Below are 21972 nucleotides of genomic sequence, written 5' to 3'. Positions count from 1 at the left end.
TATGGTATTACTGTTTTCTTTCCTTATAGCACTAAACACATTATGAGATTATCGCCTTCATTTGCTCATGAGGTAACTACAAGTCAGGCCCCCCTAGAATGTAAACACCAGGCAAGTAGGGACCTGTTCACGGTTTCAGCCTTAGGGTTCTAGCAAGCCAAAACGTCCAGCGCATCTCCGGGGACCCCAATGCAGCTCCGCGCTAGGTCAGAACTGAGCATGCGCAGAGGGAGGGGCACTAGGAGCCTCGGGTTCGCGCAGGCCCCGCCCGTGCCCCGCTCCGTCCCGCCCTCTCCTCGCCAGGGTAGCCGTTGCACCCAAATAGTCGCAGCCGGTGCTTCCGCCCAGACGCGGTTGGGCACGCCTCGGCGCCGGGAATCGGGGCCCAGCCCCCAGTTTACCTGTCCGGCGCCAGGATGGCCCCCAAACTTCCAGACTCTGTGGAGGAGCTCCGCGCCGCCGGCAACCTGAGCTTCCGCAATGGCCAGTTCGCCGAGGCCGCCACACTCTACAGCCGCGCGCTACGGATGCTGCAGGCGCAAGGTGCGACCCCGGCCCCCCATTTCGCCGCCAGGCTTCCTTCTCCCTCTTGTCTCCCCCGGCCCCAGCTACCCAGACGTCGCTCTGGCCCTGTCGGCCTAGGGCTTCCTTACCCCGAGGCCGACTGGCCAACCAGGCCCTCCCACCACCTGCCCATTCCTCCCCCTTCCCCCAGCTTGGGCATCCTACGAGAAACTTCCTTAGCCTTTCTTTCCACTTTTATTATTATTATTATTGTGACATGGTTTTATTACTGGTTCTTTGTGTCTGTGTGTTGTTGGATTTTTTTTTTAATTTATTTATTTAGTTTTGGCTGTGTTGCCGCGTGCCGGCTTTTCTCTAGTTGCAGCGAGCGGGGGCTGCTCTTGGTTGTGGTGCGCGGGCTTCTCATTGCGGTGGCTGCTGTTGTCGCGGAGCGCGGGCTTCAATAGTTGTGGCTTGCAGGCTCAGTAGTTGTGGCACACAAGCTTAGTAGCTCTGCGGCATGTGGGATCTTCCCGGCCCAGGGCTCGAACCCGTGTTTCCTGCATTGGCAGGCGGATTCTTAACCACTGCCCCACCAGGGAAGACCTCCTGGTTCTTTTTTACTTAATGACATAACAGGAACATATTTCCATATTAATAGATGTTTTAACATTTTTTACAGTGGTTAAAAAAACATTAAATTTACCATCTTAACCATCTGTAAGTGTAGAGTTCAGTAGAGTTAAGTATATTCACGTCGTTGTGCAACAAATCTCTGGAACTTTTTCCTCTTGCAACACTGAAACTCTGTACCCACTAAACACTAATTCCCCCTCTCCCCCCAGCCCTTGGTATCCACCTTTCTGCTTTCCATGTCAATGATTTTGACTACTTTAGGTACTTCAAACGAGTAGAATAATACAGTATTTGTCTTTTGTGACTGAATAATCTCTATGACATTATAATCTATGTTGTAGCATGTGACGGGCTTTCGTTCTTTTTTATGGCTGCATAATATTCCATTGTGTGGATATACCACATTGTCTTTATCCATTCATCTGTTAATGGACGTTTGAATTGCTCCCACCTCTTGGCTGTGATGAACATGAATGTGCAGATATCTCTGAGGCCCTGCTTTGAATTCTTTTGCATACATACCCAGAAGTGGGATTGCTGGATCAGATAGTAATTGTATTTTTAATCTGAGGGGGCAGGGAACCTCCATACTGTTTTCCATAATAGCTGTACCATTTTACATTCCCACCAGCAGGGCACAATGATTCCAAGTTCTCAGCATCCTTACCAACACATTTTACTTTCTGTTCTTTCGATAGTGGCCATCCTGATAGGTGTGTGAGCTGCCTGCTTTTTAATTGTCCTATTGGACCCCATTCTGATATTTAGGCCTCATTCTGATCCCTGAGGCAACTCTCATTCTCCTCAACGGGTCAGTCTTTACTTAAATTAACATTTGTTCAGCACCTGTATGTAATGAGTGTATAATAAGATGGAGAAGGTCCTTCCTCTCAAGGGTCATACATCCTTGTTGGTGAGGGAGCCACAGGTGTGATCTTAAGCTAGTAAATAGCAAACAACAACTGTGCAATAATGATCAGGGCTGTTGAAGAAGACAGATGTGATGCTGTGATAGGTTTGACTGGGGAACTCCTTTATGAAGAATGGGAGGTCAAAGACAACTTCTTTGCAGAAGTGACATTTGGGGTGATATCTGAATGGTGAGAAGAAGCCAACTGCACAAAGTCTTGGGTGCCGAGCGTTCCAGGTTGAAGGAACCGTAATTTCAAAGGCCTCAGACAGAATCAGCGGGTGTGTTCCAGGAGCCAAAGCACAGGGAGCCAGTGGAGGAAGTAGTAAGACTTGGTCAGTTACAGAGGAAGAACCTTATTGTGTAGGCATTTTACATAGCAGTTCATGATAAGGAGTTTGGGTTTTATTTCCTGATGGGAAGCTACTGGAGGATTTTCAACAGAGGAGTAACCTTTTGTTACCAGTTCTCCCAGCCTCCGGCTCATTTCAGCCAACAACAGCCTTTTGCCCAAAGCCTCTCCAGAATGTCTTATCCCAGAGCCTCATTGGAACCCCTTTCAGCCCCTCGTTGGTACCTCTTTCCCTTTGCCTTCCTCCTCTTTCTCATTTCCTTGGCTAGCATTTGTTGAGTACCTGCTAGACATTATAGACAATACCCCCTTTTTTTTTTTTTTTTTTTTTTTTTGCGGTACGCGGGCCTCTCACCGTTGTGGCCTCTCTGGTTGCGGAGCACAGGCTCCGGACGCGCAGGCTCAGCGGCCATGGCTCATGGGCCCAGGCGCTCCGCGGCACGTGGGATCCTCCCGGACCGGGGCACGAACCCACATCCCCTGCATCGGCAGGTGGACTCTCAACCACTGCGCCACCAGGGAAGCCCGACATTACCCCTTTTTATCTTCATACTAACTTATGGGTAAGACGCTTTATAAATGAGGCATCCAGAAGAGTTAAATTGCCTCTTCTGGGCTGACACAGTGAAGACATGTCAGAGGCAGAATTTGAATGTGGGTCTCTCCGATTCCCAAGTCCAAGTTTTTAATCATTTTGCTAGACTTTTTTCCAAATCCTCTCTAAGTTTCAGTCTTTTTTGTTTGAATTTTTGCAGTTTCAAGCCACTCTTTTGCTCCACTGCCCTGTCTTTTTTTCTAGAACACTTCTCTGTAGGCCCAGCTCTTCATCTCAACTTAATAAAGTTGTTGAGGAATGTGAGGTATTGATATTTCTGCCGCCTTCTTTCATCCTACCCCAGCTGGCCTGGAAAAACTTGTCTTTTTGTATGGATTTATTCTGGGCCCCAAGAAGAGGTGGCCTGATGTCTGGATTCAGCAGGGGACCAGAATTTGGTTCTGATCCTGCTACTGATTTTCTAGGTAATTTATGGGCAAGTCCCTTGATTTCTCTGATCAGTTTCCCTGATCTTGAAAGGAGAGCAGGCAGCAACCTAATACAACAAACCCTTCCAGCAAGTCTGTGAAATGATACCTTCATCCGATAGGTGAGCACATGTGATCAGGGGGATTGAATGACTTGTGCAGGATCGCAGGCTGGATTGTAGGTTCTGATGCCCTTTCCACCACACCACTGCTGTTTTCTGAGCAACCGTGCTCTGGTAACTTGAGATGGATTGCAAGTTTTGAATACTTGTGCTTGCTTCTTAAGGGCAAGGATGTATTTTACTTATCTCTGTACTTTGCTATCTCACTCGGGGCCTGGCAAAAATAAGAGAAAAAAGAAGATAATTTTATTATATTTGGTATTGAATGAAAGAGATCATACATCAGTATGGTAACATGATACTTAGTGAAAAAGGCAAGCTGCAGGAGAGGCAATATGATGCCACTTAGGAAGAGCTTTAAAAGGACAGGGACTTCCCTGGTGGTCCAGTGGTTATGCCACTTAGGGAAAGCTTTAAAAGGAAGTGGACTTCGCTGGCGGTCCAGTGGTTAAGACTCTGCGCTTCCACTGCACTGGGTGAGGGTTTGAGCCCTGGTCGGGGAACTAAGATCTCGTATGCCGTGCGGCATGGCCAAAAAAAAAAAAAGAAAGAAAGTGATATTGTGTCTTGCCTGTGAATACCTATGTAATAAAGATAGACATACATGAGAATGTGACATACCAAGTTCAGGATTATGCCAACCTCTGGGGGACTGGGAAGCGGGCAAAGGGAAAAGGGTGGGGATGAGCGGAGCTTTAGTCATATCAAAAACAAAAAGGTGGAAACAAATAGATTGTATGCTGAGTTTAGTGATGAATATCAACTGTCTGTTATACTGGTTTCCATATGTTTCACAATTTTCAAAGGAGAGCTTGTTTTCTGTTCTGGGTATGTGCCTGGGATCGGAATCACTGGGTCAACACTTGACAGTTTCCACTTTTTGTTTTCATTATGGCTCATGCTAGTGGGTATGAAGTGGTTGAAAAATTATTTTTAGAAATGAAAATCCTTGTGGCCACAGTAAAGGACTAGAGCTTTCTGAGATTCCTAAGGATAAGGACTGCCTTTAGGGAAGGCAGTAATGATTTCTTCCCCATGGCATAGCTTGAGCCCTTCTGCTGATTAAGTTCTCTGTAGTCCTGCCAGACCCAGAGGACTTGGCAAAGTCCTCTCTGCGAAGGTAGAATTAGTTTTCTGTGTCCCCATAACACTTGTTCGATCCATTTATCATAGCATTTATGACATTTTCGTCTCTTTCTTCTTTATTGGATTTACACGCTTCTTGTACTAAAATTAACACACACACACCCCGGGTAGTTACAACATGGATTTACACATACACATACACACACACACACCCCAGGTGGTTACAGCATGGATTTACACACACACACACCCCAGGTAGTTACAGCATGGATTTGCACACACACACACACACACACACACCAGGTGGTTACAGCATGGATTTACACACACACATACACACACACACACCCCAGGTAGTTATAACATGGATTTACACACACACACACCCCAGGTAGTTACAGCATGGATTTACACACACACACACACACACACACACACACACACACACACACCCCCCAGGTAGTTACAGCGTGGATTTCTTTGAGCTATTTCATTTTGATCTTTGGCCTGGTACCACGTTCAGTGCTGAGCTGAGTGAGTGAGCAGATGCTTGATGCCCTGTGAATGGCAGGAAGCTGGGTGTTCTCACTCCCTTGCCAGACTTGCCAGCCCATCAGACCACCAAGCCTGATGGGGTTACAGTCATCTCTGCTGCCGTTTACTAAAGCCCAGAGAGCTCAGGGTGTGGATGCACTCCGGATATCCTGAGGCATCCATTTCCCAGCCTGTTAATAGTGCACTTTCTGCTTCCACTTGGGCAGGTTCTTCAGACCCAGAAAAAGAAAGTGTTCTCTACTCCAACCGAGCAGCATGCCACTTGAAGGACGGGAACTGCATAGACTGCATCAAGGACTGCACTTCGTGAGCGGGCAGGGCTGACTTTGGGGTGCTGGGGGCTCGGGAGGGGAGGCTGGGCTTCTCTGGTCCCACCAAGTTACCTCTGCGACAGATATTAGGAACTGTCACTAAGTGTCAGCAGGTCACTGAGAATAGGAAGCTGTCTTTGGTCCTTGTGGCCCCTGACTTGTGTCTTTGGAGCCTCAGCTCTGCTGCTGAAAGGAGTAGGGTGGGCAGTTAGAGGTAGGCCTTTAAGGCTTTGTGAGATCTGGGACCTGGGAATGAGGTGGAGTTGCAGACTAGTGACTGGCTTGCTCAGGTTTTTTTCTGGGGTGGATGTGGGTGAGAGAGGGAGGGAGGGAGAGAAAGAAAGAGGGATGGAGCTTAATAGATAGCCTCGAAAGAAGTAAGCAATGACCAGGTGTAGAGGACGTTAAACAGTTTTTCATACTTTCTTCTTCAAGCCAATCTGAGATTGCCTTCGTGGTCATCGCTAAACTAGCACATGTACCTTAATGTGTTCTCAGATCTGATATCCTGTGACATTGCCTTAGATTCATGCCCTGGTGATGGGTGGGAGAGGAGGAGAAGGGTGAGCATGCTCGTGGAGCCTGTGCTCAGTTGGTTTTACCAGGCCCTGTGCTAGGTTTCCTTCGTGGAGCGCTCATAAGCACTCTGTGGGGTAAGTCAGCCATCCTTCCCAGGCTAGAACTGGGTTGTGGAGGATTGAGGCTGTAGAGTGATTCGCCTGGGGTCACGTGGTTAGTGGCAGAGGTGGAATTCAGACACTGCTCCATCTGACTCCAAAGCCTGTTTGTTGTTCCCACTTGGCCACGCTCTATAGAAACATAGAAGCATGAAAGCTACACGACACTTATTCTTGATTTCGGGGGATTGCAGCTATGAAGATCGATGCACACGCGCACACATTTCACAACAGTAGTGGTTCTCTGCCCTCTTTCCCTACTCCACTTCAGTCTAAGTTGAAAAGTCCCTCTTCTAAGACTTCACCGTCTAGCATTGTCTTGTCAGAAATGACCTCCCGTGTACTGAGTGCTGCAGATGCCCTATCTGGCAGGAACTGCGGCGGGGAGCCCTGGTGACTCAGCAGCCCGATGACATTTCTGCCTCCTGTCCCAGAGCGCTGGCCTTGGTTCCCTTTGGCATGAAGCCCCTGCTGCGGCGAGCGTCGGCCTACGAGGCCCTGGAGAAGTACACCCTGGCCTACATGGACTACCTGACCGTGCTGCAGATTGATGACCGTGTGACGTCAGCCTTGGAAGGCAGCAGCAGGTGAGCCTGGGCCACTGTGGTCAGTCTCTCCGAGATGTCCTGTCCTCCCTGATTAGCTTGGAACCATTGCTTTGGTCGTCTTCTGGGAGGATCCCTTTGGGCTAGCCTTAGAAACTCCTAATGAGCATGTGCAGAAAGTGTGGAAGGACAGTCTGCTGTTGTATTTTAGCAGGTTTTTAAGGGGTCAGAATGACTGAGTTGTGGGGGTCTTGGGGTTTTTTGTGTGGTTTTTTTTTTTGCCTAGATGCTCAAATGCGTTCACACAGTCGTACTTAATTGAGCTCTGTTTCAGCCGGGTTCAGTGGGGAATACCAATATAAAAAAGAGGTAGACCCCACTTGCTCCAAAGAGCTAACTAGAGTGGGGAGAGTAAGACACAGAACAAGCAGCTGTCACCCCAGGCTGTAGGGCTGTTGTTTGTGGATATGGTTCAGTATATTATACTGTGACCCCTTCACAAGGCCCGTCAGGTGAAATGTCTTTCTGGTCTTCTGAGCAGATGCCCTCATTTGGGTAACTGGTCACGTTTCCCCTCTTTGCATGGGCTGTTAGAAAGCCAGACACCACACTAACAGAAACCCTGAACAGGACTCCATGGTATCTGTTTAGTGCGTCCTTTCTGGCTTGACTTGTTTTCTCTCTGCTTCCTTTTAGTCTCTATCATTCAACAAAATCTGCCACTTATGTACCAGACTTTGTGCTAGGGCCTGGGCCGATGACTGAGACATACCTCTTCCTGCCCTAGTAGAGCTCCTGGTCTCCAGGAGGACAGCAGTCAGTCATAGGCAAACCTGCAGTGTGATGAGTGCTGTGGTAGAAGGCGCCTAACAGCCAGGGGGAGTCCAGAGAGGGCTTTCCAGAGAAGGTGAGCTGAGACAGAGAGATGAGTAGTGCTCTGGGCCAGGGGCCCGCAAGGAGCACGGGCCGCGTGTGCGAGGTGGGTGAGTAGGAGGCCTTAGAGGGATTGCGAGAAGTCCACTGCTCATGGCGCTGTGCGCGAGTGGCTCGGTTCAGGAAGGATGGTGAGGCCAGATCACACAGGGCCTTGTGTCCAGGGGCTTGGATTTAATCCAGACACAGTGAGGCATCGTGAAAGGGTCTTTAGCAGGGGGGCAACATGAGCAGATTTGAGAGAAAAGCTGAGTGGCTGCCCGCTGTGTCGACCATGAAGGAGAACAGAATAGGAATGGGGCGGGCAGTAATCCAGGAGAGATGGTGGATGTAGAACAGTGGGACCAATTCAGGGACACTCAGGTGGTATTTCAACAAGTGTTGGCGGTTGGAGGGTGGGGGGAAGGGAAGAAGAGAGGAGGCGTCCAGGTGGTTGACACCCTGAGTGGGAGGTGACTGTGGGGCAGAGACCAGAGAAGCAAGAAGCCGGCTGGGCATTTACATGCATTCAGAGCAAAGGGGGAAAAATACGGGCCGAACATAGAGATCTGAAGGTCATCAGCATAGGGGCGGCTTGAGGTTGTGGGGAAAAAACAGAGCACCACAGCAAGTGTGTGGGGGGAAGAGGATGGAGTTTGAGGAATCCAGCATTTGAGGGCCGTACAGAGGAACAGCAGCGGGAGCGGGAGGAGGACACTGGAGCATTTAGCATCACGGAGGCAGGAGCGTTTCAGGGGGATGAAGACGTCATTCAGATCAGGTGTTTCGATGAGCTTACGTAGACTCGGGGTTTAGGAATGAAGTCACTGGTGATTCTGATGGAAGCAGTTCAATGGGATCCGAAGCCAAATGGCAGTGGGCCTAAGGAGCCTGGCTGGGAAGGGGCAGAGCAGTGTAGCTGCCGCGTCAGGGGTCCGTCCGGGAGGAGGGAGCTAGCTGCTGAGCGTTGGGGTCGGTAGAGAGAAAGAATGCAAGCGTGGGAGAGGGCGGTGCCGGCCGAGTGCGGCCCAAGAGAGGCAGGGAAAGATGGCTCCCGAGCCGAGGTGGAGGGTTTGGCCCTGTCGGCTCTTCTGTTTTGATGGGAGAGAAATAGGAATTATTGTGTGCCCGTGCAGGTAGGTTTGTGTTTAGGGTGTGAGGAAGTCCAAGGTGGAGGGTTAGGGAGAACGGTGGAGGAGGGTAGAGTTTTGAAGCAGCTGGGCCGATCAGAACAACAGCTTTGGGGGCTTAGAGCCCCTGAGTATTTAGTGATACCAGTCTGTGAGCTCTTCATTCTAGTAACACAGGAACACTGTTGTAGGAGCAGAAGTTACAGTCAGCTTCATGTACTCACTCAGCACCTACTTAATGGGCCCTCGTGGGTGCCAGGTAATGTGCCAGGTGCTGGAGTTCAGTTAACAAAACCAGCATGGTCCCTGAGCCTAGAAGGTGGGAGTGGGGAATGGGAAGTGGAGGAGATTCTTCTGGGGGGAGGGGAGAGCACATGCAAAGGCTTGAGCGTGAGGATTGAGAGGCAGTGTGGCACACGATAAAAACGGAGGGGTGGGAGGGCACCAGGCCTCAGGCCCTGCCAGCCTAGTGAAATGGGAACCACTGAAAGATTTTAAAATTTGAATGACGTAAGATTTGCATTTTAAAAAAAAATCTCTGAGCGTTAATCAAATGTCAGGTTTTTGCATGGCCTTGTAATAGATTCATTAAGAAAATATAAAACATGTGGTTCTTGGGGCATGCATGGTCCCTTGGGGGTCAGGTTTAGTTACCTTAGCAAGCACCAGATCATCCCTTTGAAGTTAACATAGTGTGACAAGCGAGGGCCAGGCAGGGAGGGGGTGTCGTGGTGGCAGACCTGAGAAGACGTATATGGTGGCAGGCTCCTGTTCCTTTCCTGCTGCGAGTCAGAAGGGTACAAAGAGATGGTTCAAACCAGGGGCAGATGATAACTGGCTCTCGTATACCTCCTTTGGGCTTATGAGAGGAGGAATATCTTCCTGACCCAGCTGGAAACCTCTCTGTGATCCTGCCTGCCTTTCCAGAATGACCAGAGCTCTTATGGACTCCTTTGGGCCCGAGTGGCGCCAGAAGCTGCCCTCTATCCCCTTGGTGCCTGTTTCCGCTCAGAAGAGGTGGGAGTGTATGCCTTCGGGAGACTGCAAAGAGACAGCTAAAAGCAAATCCAAAGAAACCACAGCTACGAAGAGCAGAGGTAAGCTGTGACTTCCTGCCCGGAGAGAGTCCAGTCTCCCCAGAGCCACTTTCTTTAGAGTAATCCTGTAAAAATTGGCCTCGTGTAAGATGAGTTCTTTTAAAAATCCTATAAACAAAGTAAAAAACAAAACAAAAAGGCCTTAACCTCCTAGAGATTGTCTCCTCTGCTCTACAGTGGGCGATGAGACAGCCTACCCCACAGGTGTAGGGATTAGGTGATGTGAGGCTCGTTGAGCTCCCAGCCTGGCGCACAGGTATCCAGTGTTCGTTCCCTTCTCATCCCTCCGGCAGCATTTGGATGTATCATGTAGGATGTTTTTGGTTGAAAGAACAGAAAAACTTCATGTGGTAAAAATAATAAAGAGAATTTATTGGCCCATATAACTGAAAGGCCTGGAGTTCAGGTTCAGGCATGGCTTGCTCCAGCAGCTCACTACATCATCAGACTCTGGCTCCATTTCTCTGCACTTCCGTCTGCGCTCTTCTCTAATGTGTATCGTCTTTGTCTGCAGGCAGTCTTCCCTCCAAAGTAGTACAACAGCTGTAGCAGTTCACTGACTCGCATCCATGTGCCATGCCTCATGACCCAGAGGGAGAGAAAGAGTTCTTTTTCTGATAGCTACCTAAGAGAGGGTTTCTTTCCCCCAAATCCCTAGCTCCTCTTTTCTTAATTCATTTTGGCCTTATGTGGTCACAGGCCATTCCCTACACTAGTCACTGTGACCAGGGCTTGAGATTTTGTGATGAGCTCAGCTCTATGCCATCTGCTCCACCTCCATAGCTAGAGGAACGCACACACTGTATGAGTCCCTGGAGGAGGATGAGTAAGAGACGGAAGATCAAAGCCAGGTAGCCCCAAACAGGAGACTGTCCACCTCAGCTCTATAAAAACAAGAGGCCCTTCTTCAGGCAGGGGCAACTGGAAACTCTTTAAATGCTCCAGGGGAGTCCTCCCAGCCCAGCAAGTGAGGTACTGAGGATGTGAGGTGAGGTATTGAGGAGGCGGGGCTGGAGCCTTGCATCGAGTGTACAGGAGGGCAGGAGTCGTTCCCCTTCCCAGGAGGAAACCTATCTGGCCGTGGGGAGAATTCCCTCCCTAGAACGAGAACGTGGGGCGCTAATGAACTCGACGCCTTCAGTGCACCTACCATTTACTTCATTCTTTTGTTGGAGTCACAGCCAGGTGTGTCCCAGGCCCTGTGCTGAGCAGTGTGGCCCAGAGAGGCCCTCGGGACGCTCTCGGCCCAGTGAGAGACTGAGACGCATAAACAGAGCAATTTAAAATACAGGAGGAAGGCCAAAACGTTAATGCGTCGAAAGAGTCCCGAGAAGGAGACCACTATAAAGACCCAGGTTTCAGGAAGGCGTGAGTATTGGGCAGGGAGTAGGAGGCATGAGTACTAGGAGGGAAGCCTAAGGAGCTTCTTCTGAGGTTAGAGTGACTTAGATAAACAAAGCGTACAGTAGGTAATAAAAATGTAGTGGTAGTTACTTTAAGAGGTAGTTGAGGTTGAACTCTAACCAGGTGCTTATTAATATCTGTGGCATGAATAGACCAATGAGCTTAAATGAATCCAGGCCCATGATACGTCATCACCCACGTGTCCGTCATTTTAAAGAATGCTCACCTCCCTATTAACTCATTTCGTTTGGTCCTGATAATGACAGAGTGACTCAGGCAGGGAAGGGATCACTCTCCTGACGGCACAGATCGGGAAACCAAGGCCCAGGGAGGTGAAGTAATACGTGGCATTATGGAAGGAACAGGGTTGGGCTTGGAGTCCAGGGTTCTCTGGGCTCTGCCCCTTGGAGCTCCTCAGCCTTTCCTGTGACACCATGGTGTGGAGAATTAAGGAACAGATACCTATTGCTTAGTGTCTGACGTAGCACAGAGTAACCTTTCTCTCCACGGGCTGCCCCCGGAGGCCACATCAGAGATGCTCAGTAGAGGGACCACCGCCCAGCCTTGCCTGCTGCTTCTGTGTCTACACCACTTCTCTCTGCAGCCTCAGCAGTACGGGTTGGCCTGGACTGTTGTCTAAGCTGTGGAGCCATCCCTCCTTTTCCTCCTCTATAAAAATGCTGGGTTGGCCTCTGGGGGTAACCTTTAAATGTAAGACTAATCTCCCCAAGTCTAAAAATGCAATAATCCCTCTCCCCTCCCCCAAACAATTTAACTTTTTAAAATCAGGAGGTATCTTACAATCAGTGTCAACAGAAACTTTCCCGCCACCACTTCCCCTACGCCAGCCCTCTGAATTGTCATCAAATACACAGCATCTTGAATTGAAGGAGCATCGAGCCTCTCAGGGCACGGGAGAGAGGAAAGAGAATTGCCAGTGGGACTCTGGCTGGGCTTTCCAGCTGACTTGGACCCCACCACGTGTTGTTGGTGAGATAGGTTCCTATCTGCTCACTCAAGTCCCAAGCCGGGGCTGAAAGCTTTATGTGTGTAAAGGGCTTCACACGAGATGCATTAAAACGAACATACACTTAAGAGCTACGCGACGGCAGTCCCACTCCTAGAGAATCGAACACACGTTCACATAAAAGCTTGTTCACAAATGTTCACAGCATCATTATTCATAGCAGCCCAAAAGTGGAAACAACCCAAATGTCCCTCAGATGATGAATGGATAAACAGAATGTGGTATATCCATACAGTGCAACATCACTTGGCCATAAAAAGGAAGGAAATTCTGATACATGGTGCAACACAGATGAACCTTGAACACACTATGCGAAGTGAAGGAAGTCACAAAAGAGCACATATCGTATGATTCCGTTTAGATGAAATGTCCACGGTAGCAAATCCTAAAAGACGGAAAGTAGATTGGTGGTTACCGAGGATGGGGGTAGGGGAATGAATGGGAGGGGCTGCTAATGGGTATGGGGTTTCTTTTGGAGGTGATGAAAACGTTCTGGAATTAGGTAGTGGTCATGGTTGCCTAACTTTGGGAATACACTAAAATCAGTGATTTGTACACTTTAAAATGGTGAATTTTATGGTAGATAAATTGTATCTCAATAAATTTTAAAAAATAATAAAATACAGGAGGAAGAACAGGTGCTTTAGAGTCTCTAATGTTTGAGGAATTCAAATTGGGAACTGCCATCAGTGTGCTTGGGAGAGCTGGGGAAAGGCTCCTGGAGGTGACAGGTTGAGCTGGGCCTGAAAGGGTGAGCTCTTCAGGCGCGAAGGGAAGGGGGTTTCTGGCAGAGGCAGTGGAAGGAGTGAGAGAATGAAGTGGTGGGGCGTCGCTGGTGGCTAGCGGGGACAAGCGTGGGGCAGTGCGGGGTGCGTTGCAGAGCCGAGGTGAAGCTGAGGGTGTGTGCACATTGCAACCCACTGGCTCTGCTTCTAGAGAAACTCCTGCACGTGTGCACAAGGAGGCATGTACAAGGACGTTCAGAGCAGAAATTCGGTAAGAGGGACTTCCCTGGTGGCACAGTGGTTAAGGATCCTCCTGCCAATTCAGGGGACACGGGTTCGAGCCCTGGTCCGGGAAGATCCCACATGCCGCGGAGCAACTAAGCCCGTGCCTCACAACTACTGAGCTCGCGTTCCACAGCTACTGAAGCCTGCGTGCCTGGAGCCCGTGCTCCGCAACAAGAGAAGCCACCGCAACGAGAAGCCCGCGCACCGCAACTAAGAGTAGCCCCCGCTCGCCGCAACTAGAGAAAGCCCGTGTGCAGCAACGAAGACCCAACGCAGCCATAAATAAATAAATATATTTTTTTTAATTAAAAAAATTTGGTAAGAGCGAAAAGCAAAATAACCCAAGTCTCCATAAACAGTAGAACGGATAAGTCAGTTGCATTGCAGCAGTGGGAATGAATGAAGGAGTTACAGGTGTGTGCATCCACACAGATGCATCTCAGGAATATAATTTTGAGGGGAAAAAGAATACATAGAACTATGTATTCCTTTATGTGAAGTTCTAAAACAACGTAAACAATAAACAGTTTATAGATACGATTGTATATATAGTTAAACTAACCAAGAAAACGGGGGGGTTGGTGTGCACAGAACTGGGGACGATGGTTTCCTCCTGGGGTGGATTGATTGTGGGAGAGGCTCACAGGATTTCAAAGGTCTTAGTAAATGTTCTGTTTCTTAAGGTGAGGGATGAGTTCAAGGGTATTAGTTTTATTCCTAAAACCTTACCCTTGTCATAAGTATTGAGTATTTTATAAAGATAGTTTTTAAAAATTGAAAAAGCAGGTTATATGGGAGCTGGGGCTGGAATAATTAACTGGGGCAGTGCAGTGGAGGGCCCCAAGGCCAGGTGGAGCAGCTGGCATTTCACCTTGTTCTCTCTTTTTCTCCCTTTCTCCCTCTCCCCACCCCGCCACCCCGAAGGCTGGGGCACAGCTGCAGGTGTCGAGTTGGGGAGAACACTCACAGGCTTAGACCAAAACAACTGAGGAGTAGCAGATACCTCTGCCCTTTTCTGGAAGCGCAGGATCTTCACCCATTTTTACCAGATGCTTGTTTATTTAAATACTTTCTCACTTATTCTCCTACTTTAAGTTTATAGGGTGCTCTGCACTTTCTCCTGTTTTCTCACATTTCATCCTAACAGTAGCCCTGTGTGGAGTAGATATTGCCCCCAATGTATTGGCGAGCAAATTGAGGTCCAGAAGCATTAGGTAGGTCACACAGGACTTCCAGCTACTGAGTGGCAGTGCTGAGGCCAGAACCTGGGTTACTTTTTAATTGTGTATTTATCATTGTGTGTGTAAAAGTATGTTTATATCAGGAATCCCAATCTCTTCCAAAGGAAAAACTGTTTAATATCCCAGAAGCCATTGATCGGGGGTCTCATTACTCAGGCAGGATGCTTTACACGGTGCAGGAACGCTCTGGGGAGAGAGTGTTGTAGACGGCTTAGAAGAGACGCTGCCCAAGAGATCTCCTGGAGCTCAGCTGGGCACCTGCTCCATGGTTTTTTCCTCTTCTGAATTTGTATCTAGTGCCTTCTGCTGGGGATGTGGAGAGAGCCAGAGTTCTGAAGGAGGAAGGCAATGAGCTTGTAAAGAAGGGGAACCATAAGCAAGCGATTGAGAAGTACAATGAGAGCCTCTGGTTTAGTAACTTGGAATCCGCCACGTACAGCAACAGGTACCTTCCACACGGCTGGCCTGGGAGATTTCAGGACACTGAACATTCTCCCGTAGTCTTCTCTTAGACTGTGACGGGCTCTGCATCCCAGCATTTAGTCAGTTACAGGCATACCTCGGAGATATCGCAGGGTCAGTTCCAGACCACCACAGTAAAGCAAATATCGCAATAACTCGAGTCACACGAGTTTTGGGGTTTGCCTGTGCATCTAAAAGTTACGTTTACATTATACTGTAGTCCGTTAAATGTGCAATAGCATTATGTCTAAAAAACAACGTACGTACCTTAATTTAACAATACTTTATTGCTAAAAATTGCCAGTCATCATGTGAGCAAGTCGTAGTAGTAACATCAAAGATCACTGATCACAGATCACTGTAACGAGTATAATCATAATGAAAAGTTTGAAATATTGTGAGAATTATCAACATGAGTGAACAAATGCTGCTGGAAAAATGGTGCCAGTAGACTTGCTCGATGCAGGGTTGCCACAAATCTTCAGTTTTGATATCTGCAAAATATCTGTGAAGCACAGTAAAACGAGGTATGCCTGTGTGTTACAGCTCAAAACGTGCATTCACACTCTGGTCACGGTGGGATAGGCGTTGCCAGTGGCACTCACTCTCTTAAAGGGCAGAAACTGAGGGGTGCCCATGGGGAGCCTAGGCTTTGTTCGCCCCCCCACCCCCCAAATTTTCATTAACCAGAAAAACATAGGATGTGAGTAAAAGCTATGGGCTTGCTATGCAAACACACGCCCAACACAAGTATCAAAGCCTCTGCACCTTCCCCGACTCTCACCCCGTGGGCTTCTCCAAGACCCTCTGGTTAGAAGTTTTGGCACTGTCTGTCTGCGAGGACCAGGGCAGAACCCAGGGTATGGATTAACTGTTGCCTGGCCTGAGCAAGAGAGAAGGGTCCAGTCTAGCCTGGACTTGCGGCCCTGAGCTGCTGCCAGTGGTCGGTGATTCTTTCCACCAACAGTGAGAGCCTGGGAGCCAGGGTACTGTCTCTTTATTGTGTAGGAGTCCCTGCTCAGCAGTAGCCCTCAAAGGTATTGGTAGTAGATGCTCATCTTGTTTTAATGTTGAGAAAACCAAGGCTCAGAGCAGGAAGGGCTTTTCCTCAGCTCACCCAGCCGGTAAATGGCGGAGACAGAATTGGAACCTGGCTCCAGTGAGATCTGTTAGTTTTACTGTCAGAAGCTTGAAACATTCAGCAAGGGACCAGATCTGATCCAAACATTTGTTATAAGTCGTTAATAAATCTTGTGAGTCTGTTTCTCCTTCCCATCATTACTCTTTATTTCAGAAATCTTGGGTCTCCTATAGGCTCACCGTTCCTTACCCAAAACTCTTGGGATAAAATGTGTTTCCGATTTTAGGAAGGTATCATAGTGCATATGCTGAGTCCCATAACACTCCAGCAGGGTCTGGGCATCTCGCGGAAGTTCATCGTTAAGTGTTTCTGCAGTGAAACATATGGAAATTCCAGGATCACATGGAATGGTGTAAAGAAAGCCTAAGCAGCCTCATGTAAGTTCAGGTCAGGTTTTGCTGCCAAATGAGTTGAAAAGGGAACTTTTAGTTTTAAAGCATGGATTTTGGCATTTTGGATCTGTGGTTTTACTGGCCAATTGGACCCAGGTGCCTCAGTCAGCCAGGCTAACTCGGGAAAAAGGGCTGCAGCCCCTTTGTTCATGTTTGTGCAGCAGCATCTTTTTTTTTTTTTTAATTTATTTATTTTTGGCTGTGTTGGGTCTTTGTTGCTGCGCGCGGGCTTTCTCTAGTTTCGGCGAGCGGGAGCTACTCTTCGTTGCGGTGCGCAGGCTTCTCATTGCGGTGGCTTCTCTTGTTGCAGAGCATGGGCTCTAGGCACACGGGCTTCAGTAGTTGTGGCACGCGGGCTCAGTAGTTGTGGCGCGCGGGCTTAGTTGCTCCGCGGCATGTGGGATCTTCCTGAACCAGGGCTCGAACCTGTGTCCCCTGCATTGACAGGCAGATTCCTAACCACTGCACCACCAGGGAAGTCCAGCATCATCTTCTAACTCCTCTTTCTGTGGGCTCTCTGGCCTTGCTTATTACCTCATGTTGCTGGAGACCTCTATTAACCCATTTTCCTGGATTTTTACCACATTCAGGACAGTGTTTTATTTAAATACTGATTTTATTTAAATACTGATTTTCATGCAAATATGTCTGTGCCACACTGTTAATTACTATTGCTTTGCAATATATCTTGTAGGGCTGGTCTTTTCCTTAATCTTCTTAATCAGAGTATCCCTGGCTATTTTCCCAGCTTTGATCTTCTAGCTAAACCTTAGGTTCACTGTGATAAATTCCAAACCGTATCTTGTTGGGCTTTTGGTTGTAATTACATTGTAATTACATTGATTGTGTAAATTTAATTTAGAAGACTGAATGTAATTACATTGATTGTATAAATTTAATTTAGAAGACTGAAAACTTTATACAGATCAATTTCCTATCCATTGTGGCGGAATATACCACATCCTGGATGCCATTTTAATGCTCCACTTCGTACATATGCATCTGTATGGACCAGTGCATCATCTTAGGCTCCGGTTCTGTCTGTACAGTTGATACCTGAGTGGATATCACTGTCAGGTACTTGGCACCTACAATTTGCCAGGCCCTGAATGGACCTCCGAAGAGTCTCATTTAGTACTCACAGCAGTCCTTCAGGTTAGTCCTTCAGGTTAGGTCATGGTCCCAGATCATTTAATTTTAGAATTAAATGATCATAAAGTTAAACAACTGATACATGGTGGAGCTGCGATTTAAGTCAGGTGTTTATACTCCAAAGCCTGAGTTCCTTTTCACTCACTTGTCTCCTTCATAATGAAAACCCTTCTGATTGGATACAAAATCATTCTGTTTACCAAAAGCCAAGGGTGTTTATTTTATAGGCCAAAGTTATGCGTTTTTCACATCTTGAATATAATCTTTGGAGTGCATATGTTATTTTCATTGCAGCATTTATATTCGGAAGTTACCAAATAGTACCTAATGCTTATACTGTGGTTCCTCTGCTTCCCAGAAATTTGGCTAATTCTTTAAATTACCAGAGTCCATTGAGAGAACACTTTAGTTTCCTTAGAATTCTTCTATGTTCAAATTTAGATCAGGGACTACTATTCTAAAACTTAGTGGCTGACAACAGCTGTTTTATTTTGCTCATGATTCGTGAGCCAGGAATTCGGAAAGGGCAGTTCTTACTCCGGGTCTGTCATTCAGGGTCAACAAGATGGTAGCTGGGACTGGAGTCATCTAAACACTTCTCCTGCATATCTGGCACCAGGGCTGGGATGACTGAAATGGCTGGGGAATGGAACTGATAGAGCAAGCTGGAGCCTTTTTTCTCCTCTCCTGGCAGCCTTGTCGCATATGCTGGCTTGAGTGTCCTCACAGCATGGTGGCCTCAGGGTGGTTGGCTTCTCGCATAGCAGCTAAAGGCTCCAAGAACAGGTGTTCCCAGAGAACAGGCTGACGCTACAAGACCCCTGTAGCCGACCACTGGGACTCATACGTTCCTCTGTACTCATTGGTCAGAACCGTCACAGAACCTGCCTACATTCAAGAGGAAAGAACATAGGACCTCTTCAATGGGAAGAATGCCACAGAATTTGTGCCTGCTTTTAAATGGTTACAAGGAGAAGCTTTTTCTAAGTTGATTTATAAGTTCCATGCAATCTCAGTGAAAATACTAGAATTTTTTTACATTTTTGGTAATAACTCCATAATTTGTCAGGAAAAGAATAACAGCATAAGAGAATTTAGATATGATAAAGTGTGGGAAAAAAAGAGGAATTATCCAATAAATGGTGTTGGGTTGGCTGGAGAGAGTTCAAAAGGAACCCGAATCCCTACCCTCACTCCTTTTTTTAAAATAAATTCTAAGTGGATCACAGTTTCAAATGTAAAAAGTAAAACCATTAAGTTCTAGAACAGTGTGTGGGTTAACTGTCTTGCAGTGGGGAAGGTATTTGGTGGTGGTGGAGGGGGACCCACAGAAGTCATTAAAGAAGTTGGATAAATTTTATTTCATAAGATTTAAAAATCTTATATAAAGACACTCAGCTTTACCTATATTTAAAGCAACTACATTAAAACAGATGCTATTTTCTTTCATATTGGCAGAAGCTAAAGGTTGAGACCCAGGGTTGGTACAGTTGCAGGAAAATAGTCTCTGTTAGTAACTGTTCTTAAGTACACTTGACCCTTGAACAAGGCGGCTGTTGGGGGCACTGACCCTCCTTGCAGTCAAAAAATCTCAGCATACTTCACAGTCATCCTCTCGCATCTGCGGTTCTGCTGCATCCATGGAGTCCACCAAATGCAGATGGCGTAATACTGTAGAATTTGTTACTGAAAAAAATCTGCATATAAGTGGACCTGCGCGGTTCAAACCCGTGTTCCTCAAGGGTCAGCTGGTTTTTGGAGAGCATTTTGGTAATAATCAAAAATGTAAATGTATGTACCTTTTGATGCAGCAGTCCCTCCTCATAGGCGTCTAAGATTTATGCGCAAGGATGTTCATGGTAGCATCGTTTATTTATAAACTGGAAACAGTGAAAAATGTCTACTGATAAGGAATTAATAAAATAAATTATGGTACATACAAGTGAATACTACGTATCCATTCAAAAGTGAGGTGGAATGGATATCTGTTTTGTTTTTAGTGATTATCTTTGGGGGAAAGGACTAAAATTGAATGAGAGAGATACAAATATATACTTTCCCCCCGCCCAGTTGATGCAGAATGTGAAAATTTTCAAAATGTAAGTTGAATGAATTATGTATTGAACACCCATATACTTCCCAATTAAATTCATAAACATTGTTATAAAATCAAGTACGCTTCAGTTAAAAAGAATATTGTTATATTTGCTTTGTCACTATAGCCGTCTATTGATCCACTTTATCATCTTTGATGCGTAAGTTGTAGACATCTTTACATTTTGCCCCTAACACGTCAGCATGCCTGCTATTTACTTAGAGCCTGTGTATTTGTTTTTTTTCTTGAGGTAGATAACTTTTTATCAAGGGGAGCGTTTCGGGAAGCCTTTTATAGCTTGAAAGAGTACAGTGTGGGAGTGTAAGGCGGAGAGAACAATAGCACCGAACAGGGTCAGGATCTCGGGTCATTCGAGCCCGGGTTGAGTCCCAGGTCTGCCCCTCTGTAGTGGTGGAAGCTTGGCGCGTCCCTTCAACCCTCTGAGCCGCGTCACCTCTGCAGAAGGGGCTGGGTGGCTGTGAGGACTGAGGGAGGTAGGAAGCACCCAGCACGGTGTGTTCGGGGAGCCGCAGGGCGCTCCTCAGACCGCTGCGTGGCCCGCTCTTTCCCCTCAGGGCGCTCTGCCATCTGGTGCTGAAGCAGTACAAGGAGGCCGTGAAGGACTGCACGGAAGCCCTCAGGCTGGACGGAAAGAACGTGAAGGCGTTTTACAGACGGGCTCAAGCCTACAAGGCACTCAAGGTAAAGAGGTTCTGGCCGGAGGCACCAACAGGGCTCCAGCCAGTTGTGCCTGTGCTGGCACCTCCAGAGCACGGCTAAGGTGAGGCGTACCTGCCACGTGCCTTCTGGTCCAGGGGCCCGGGTGCTCCAGGCAGGCCTCCAGCCTGGGGTGCAGAAACCCTCTGCGGGCTCAGCAGCGGTCCCCACCCCCGCCTGGTCTCCCTGGGCCAGGGCTCCATCCCCACACCCCCTCTCTCCTCTCAGGACTATAAAGCCAGCTTTGCGGACATCAACAACCTCCTGCAGATTGAGCCCAGGAACGGTCCCGCACAGAAGCTGCGGCAGGAGGTTAACCGGAGCTTAAACTGAAAACCCAGAGGGGCAGCAGGACACCTCTGCCTGACCACCTTCCTCCGTGCCTGCTCCCGGGACCCGGCATGCCCCAGGGCAAGCTCCAAAGCACCCTCCTCTGCCCCTCAGAGATGTGATGGCCTCCCACCCCTCAAGAGGACTTGCCTGTTCACATTAAGCTCAGTGTAGTCAAAAACAAGACGTTTTGTTGGAAAGGTCTCTCCCTGTTCCGAACTCCCTGTGCTGCAGACAGCGAGCGGGTCACACAGACAGGTCCTCATAGGCAAAGCCCTCGGCTCTGTCTCTGCCCAGCACGCTCCAGAGCGAGTTGCCCTTCCAGCGTCACCAGGCACCCTCACCGTGGTCCACCTGAGCAACCTGGGCTGGGGCGTGGGGGGCACCGGGAAGCCCTGACCCGCCTACACCCAAAGCAGCCTGTTGAGCTGGTCTCCAGCGCTGCTGTCCCTGCCCGGTCCTTGGCACAGCGCTCTGTGTTCTAAGCCCCAGTGCCTTTTGGCCGAGCCCTCCTTTGGTGGGGATGCAGGACCTGGCCCTTGGCCGGCTTTGTCTGTGGCTCTGTGCTGCCGCCCCCTGCGTGGAGGCGCCTGAGCTGTTTCAAGAGCCAGAAGGTGTGGCTGCCACTTCGGAAGGCGAGACAGGGAGAAAGGCCCCCTGGAAGTCAGTGTCCTTCCGTCCCGGGCAGGGACCCCTCGAGGCTTCTTAGTTCCTTGTAATATGCTGACGTTAATCTGAACTGAACTGACTGATTCTGTTGAACCCTGTGTTGAAGCTACTGCATTAATGTTTTCTACATAAACGTCTGTTGTACTTTCATTTATGCTTTTTCAGTTTTGGTTCATTTTGGAACTTTGCAATAATTTAAAAAAAGACTGCTTATGGAGCACTCATCCATTCTTTGATCAGATTTACTGGAATGTCTGCATGGGCCAGGCCCTACGTATAGTGCTGGGGAAACAGCGGTGAGTAAATAGACACGGTCCCTGCTCTCGGAGGGCTGACTGTCCCATGGGACGCAGGAAGTTACTCACACGAGAGTGAAACCGCGGCCGGCTTAAGTGTTCTGCAGGAGTGGTCGCAACACCTTCCTCAACTAGGGAGGTTTGACCCCGTGGAGGAAAAGGGGTCCCTGAGGAAG

The 21972-nt window shown here is 48.2% G+C and overlaps 1 protein-coding gene across 1 annotated transcript; it reads left to right on the top strand.

Annotated features, from left to right (window-relative positions):
- Positions 1–308: 308 nt before the first annotated feature.
- Positions 309–21639, top strand: TOMM34 (translocase of outer mitochondrial membrane 34). Its single transcript, XM_082671398.1, has 7 exons — positions 309–543; positions 5395–5494; positions 6611–6763; positions 9691–9860; positions 14840–14987; positions 20360–20486; positions 20730–21639. Exons 1-7 carry the CDS (start codon positions 417–419, stop codon positions 20832–20834), a joined length of 930 nt encoding a protein of 309 aa, XP_082527524.1. The 5' UTR covers positions 309–416; the 3' UTR covers positions 20835–21639.
- The last annotated feature ends 333 nt before the right edge of the window (positions 21640–21972 follow it).

Source organism: Grampus griseus (assembly GCF_964374135.1).
Source record: "Grampus griseus genome assembly, chromosome: 14".
Classification (NCBI taxonomy): domain Eukaryota; kingdom Metazoa; phylum Chordata; class Mammalia; order Artiodactyla; family Delphinidae; genus Grampus; species Grampus griseus.
Note: the sequence above shows the minus strand (reverse complement) of the source record. Positions and strands in the feature narration are given on the sequence as shown.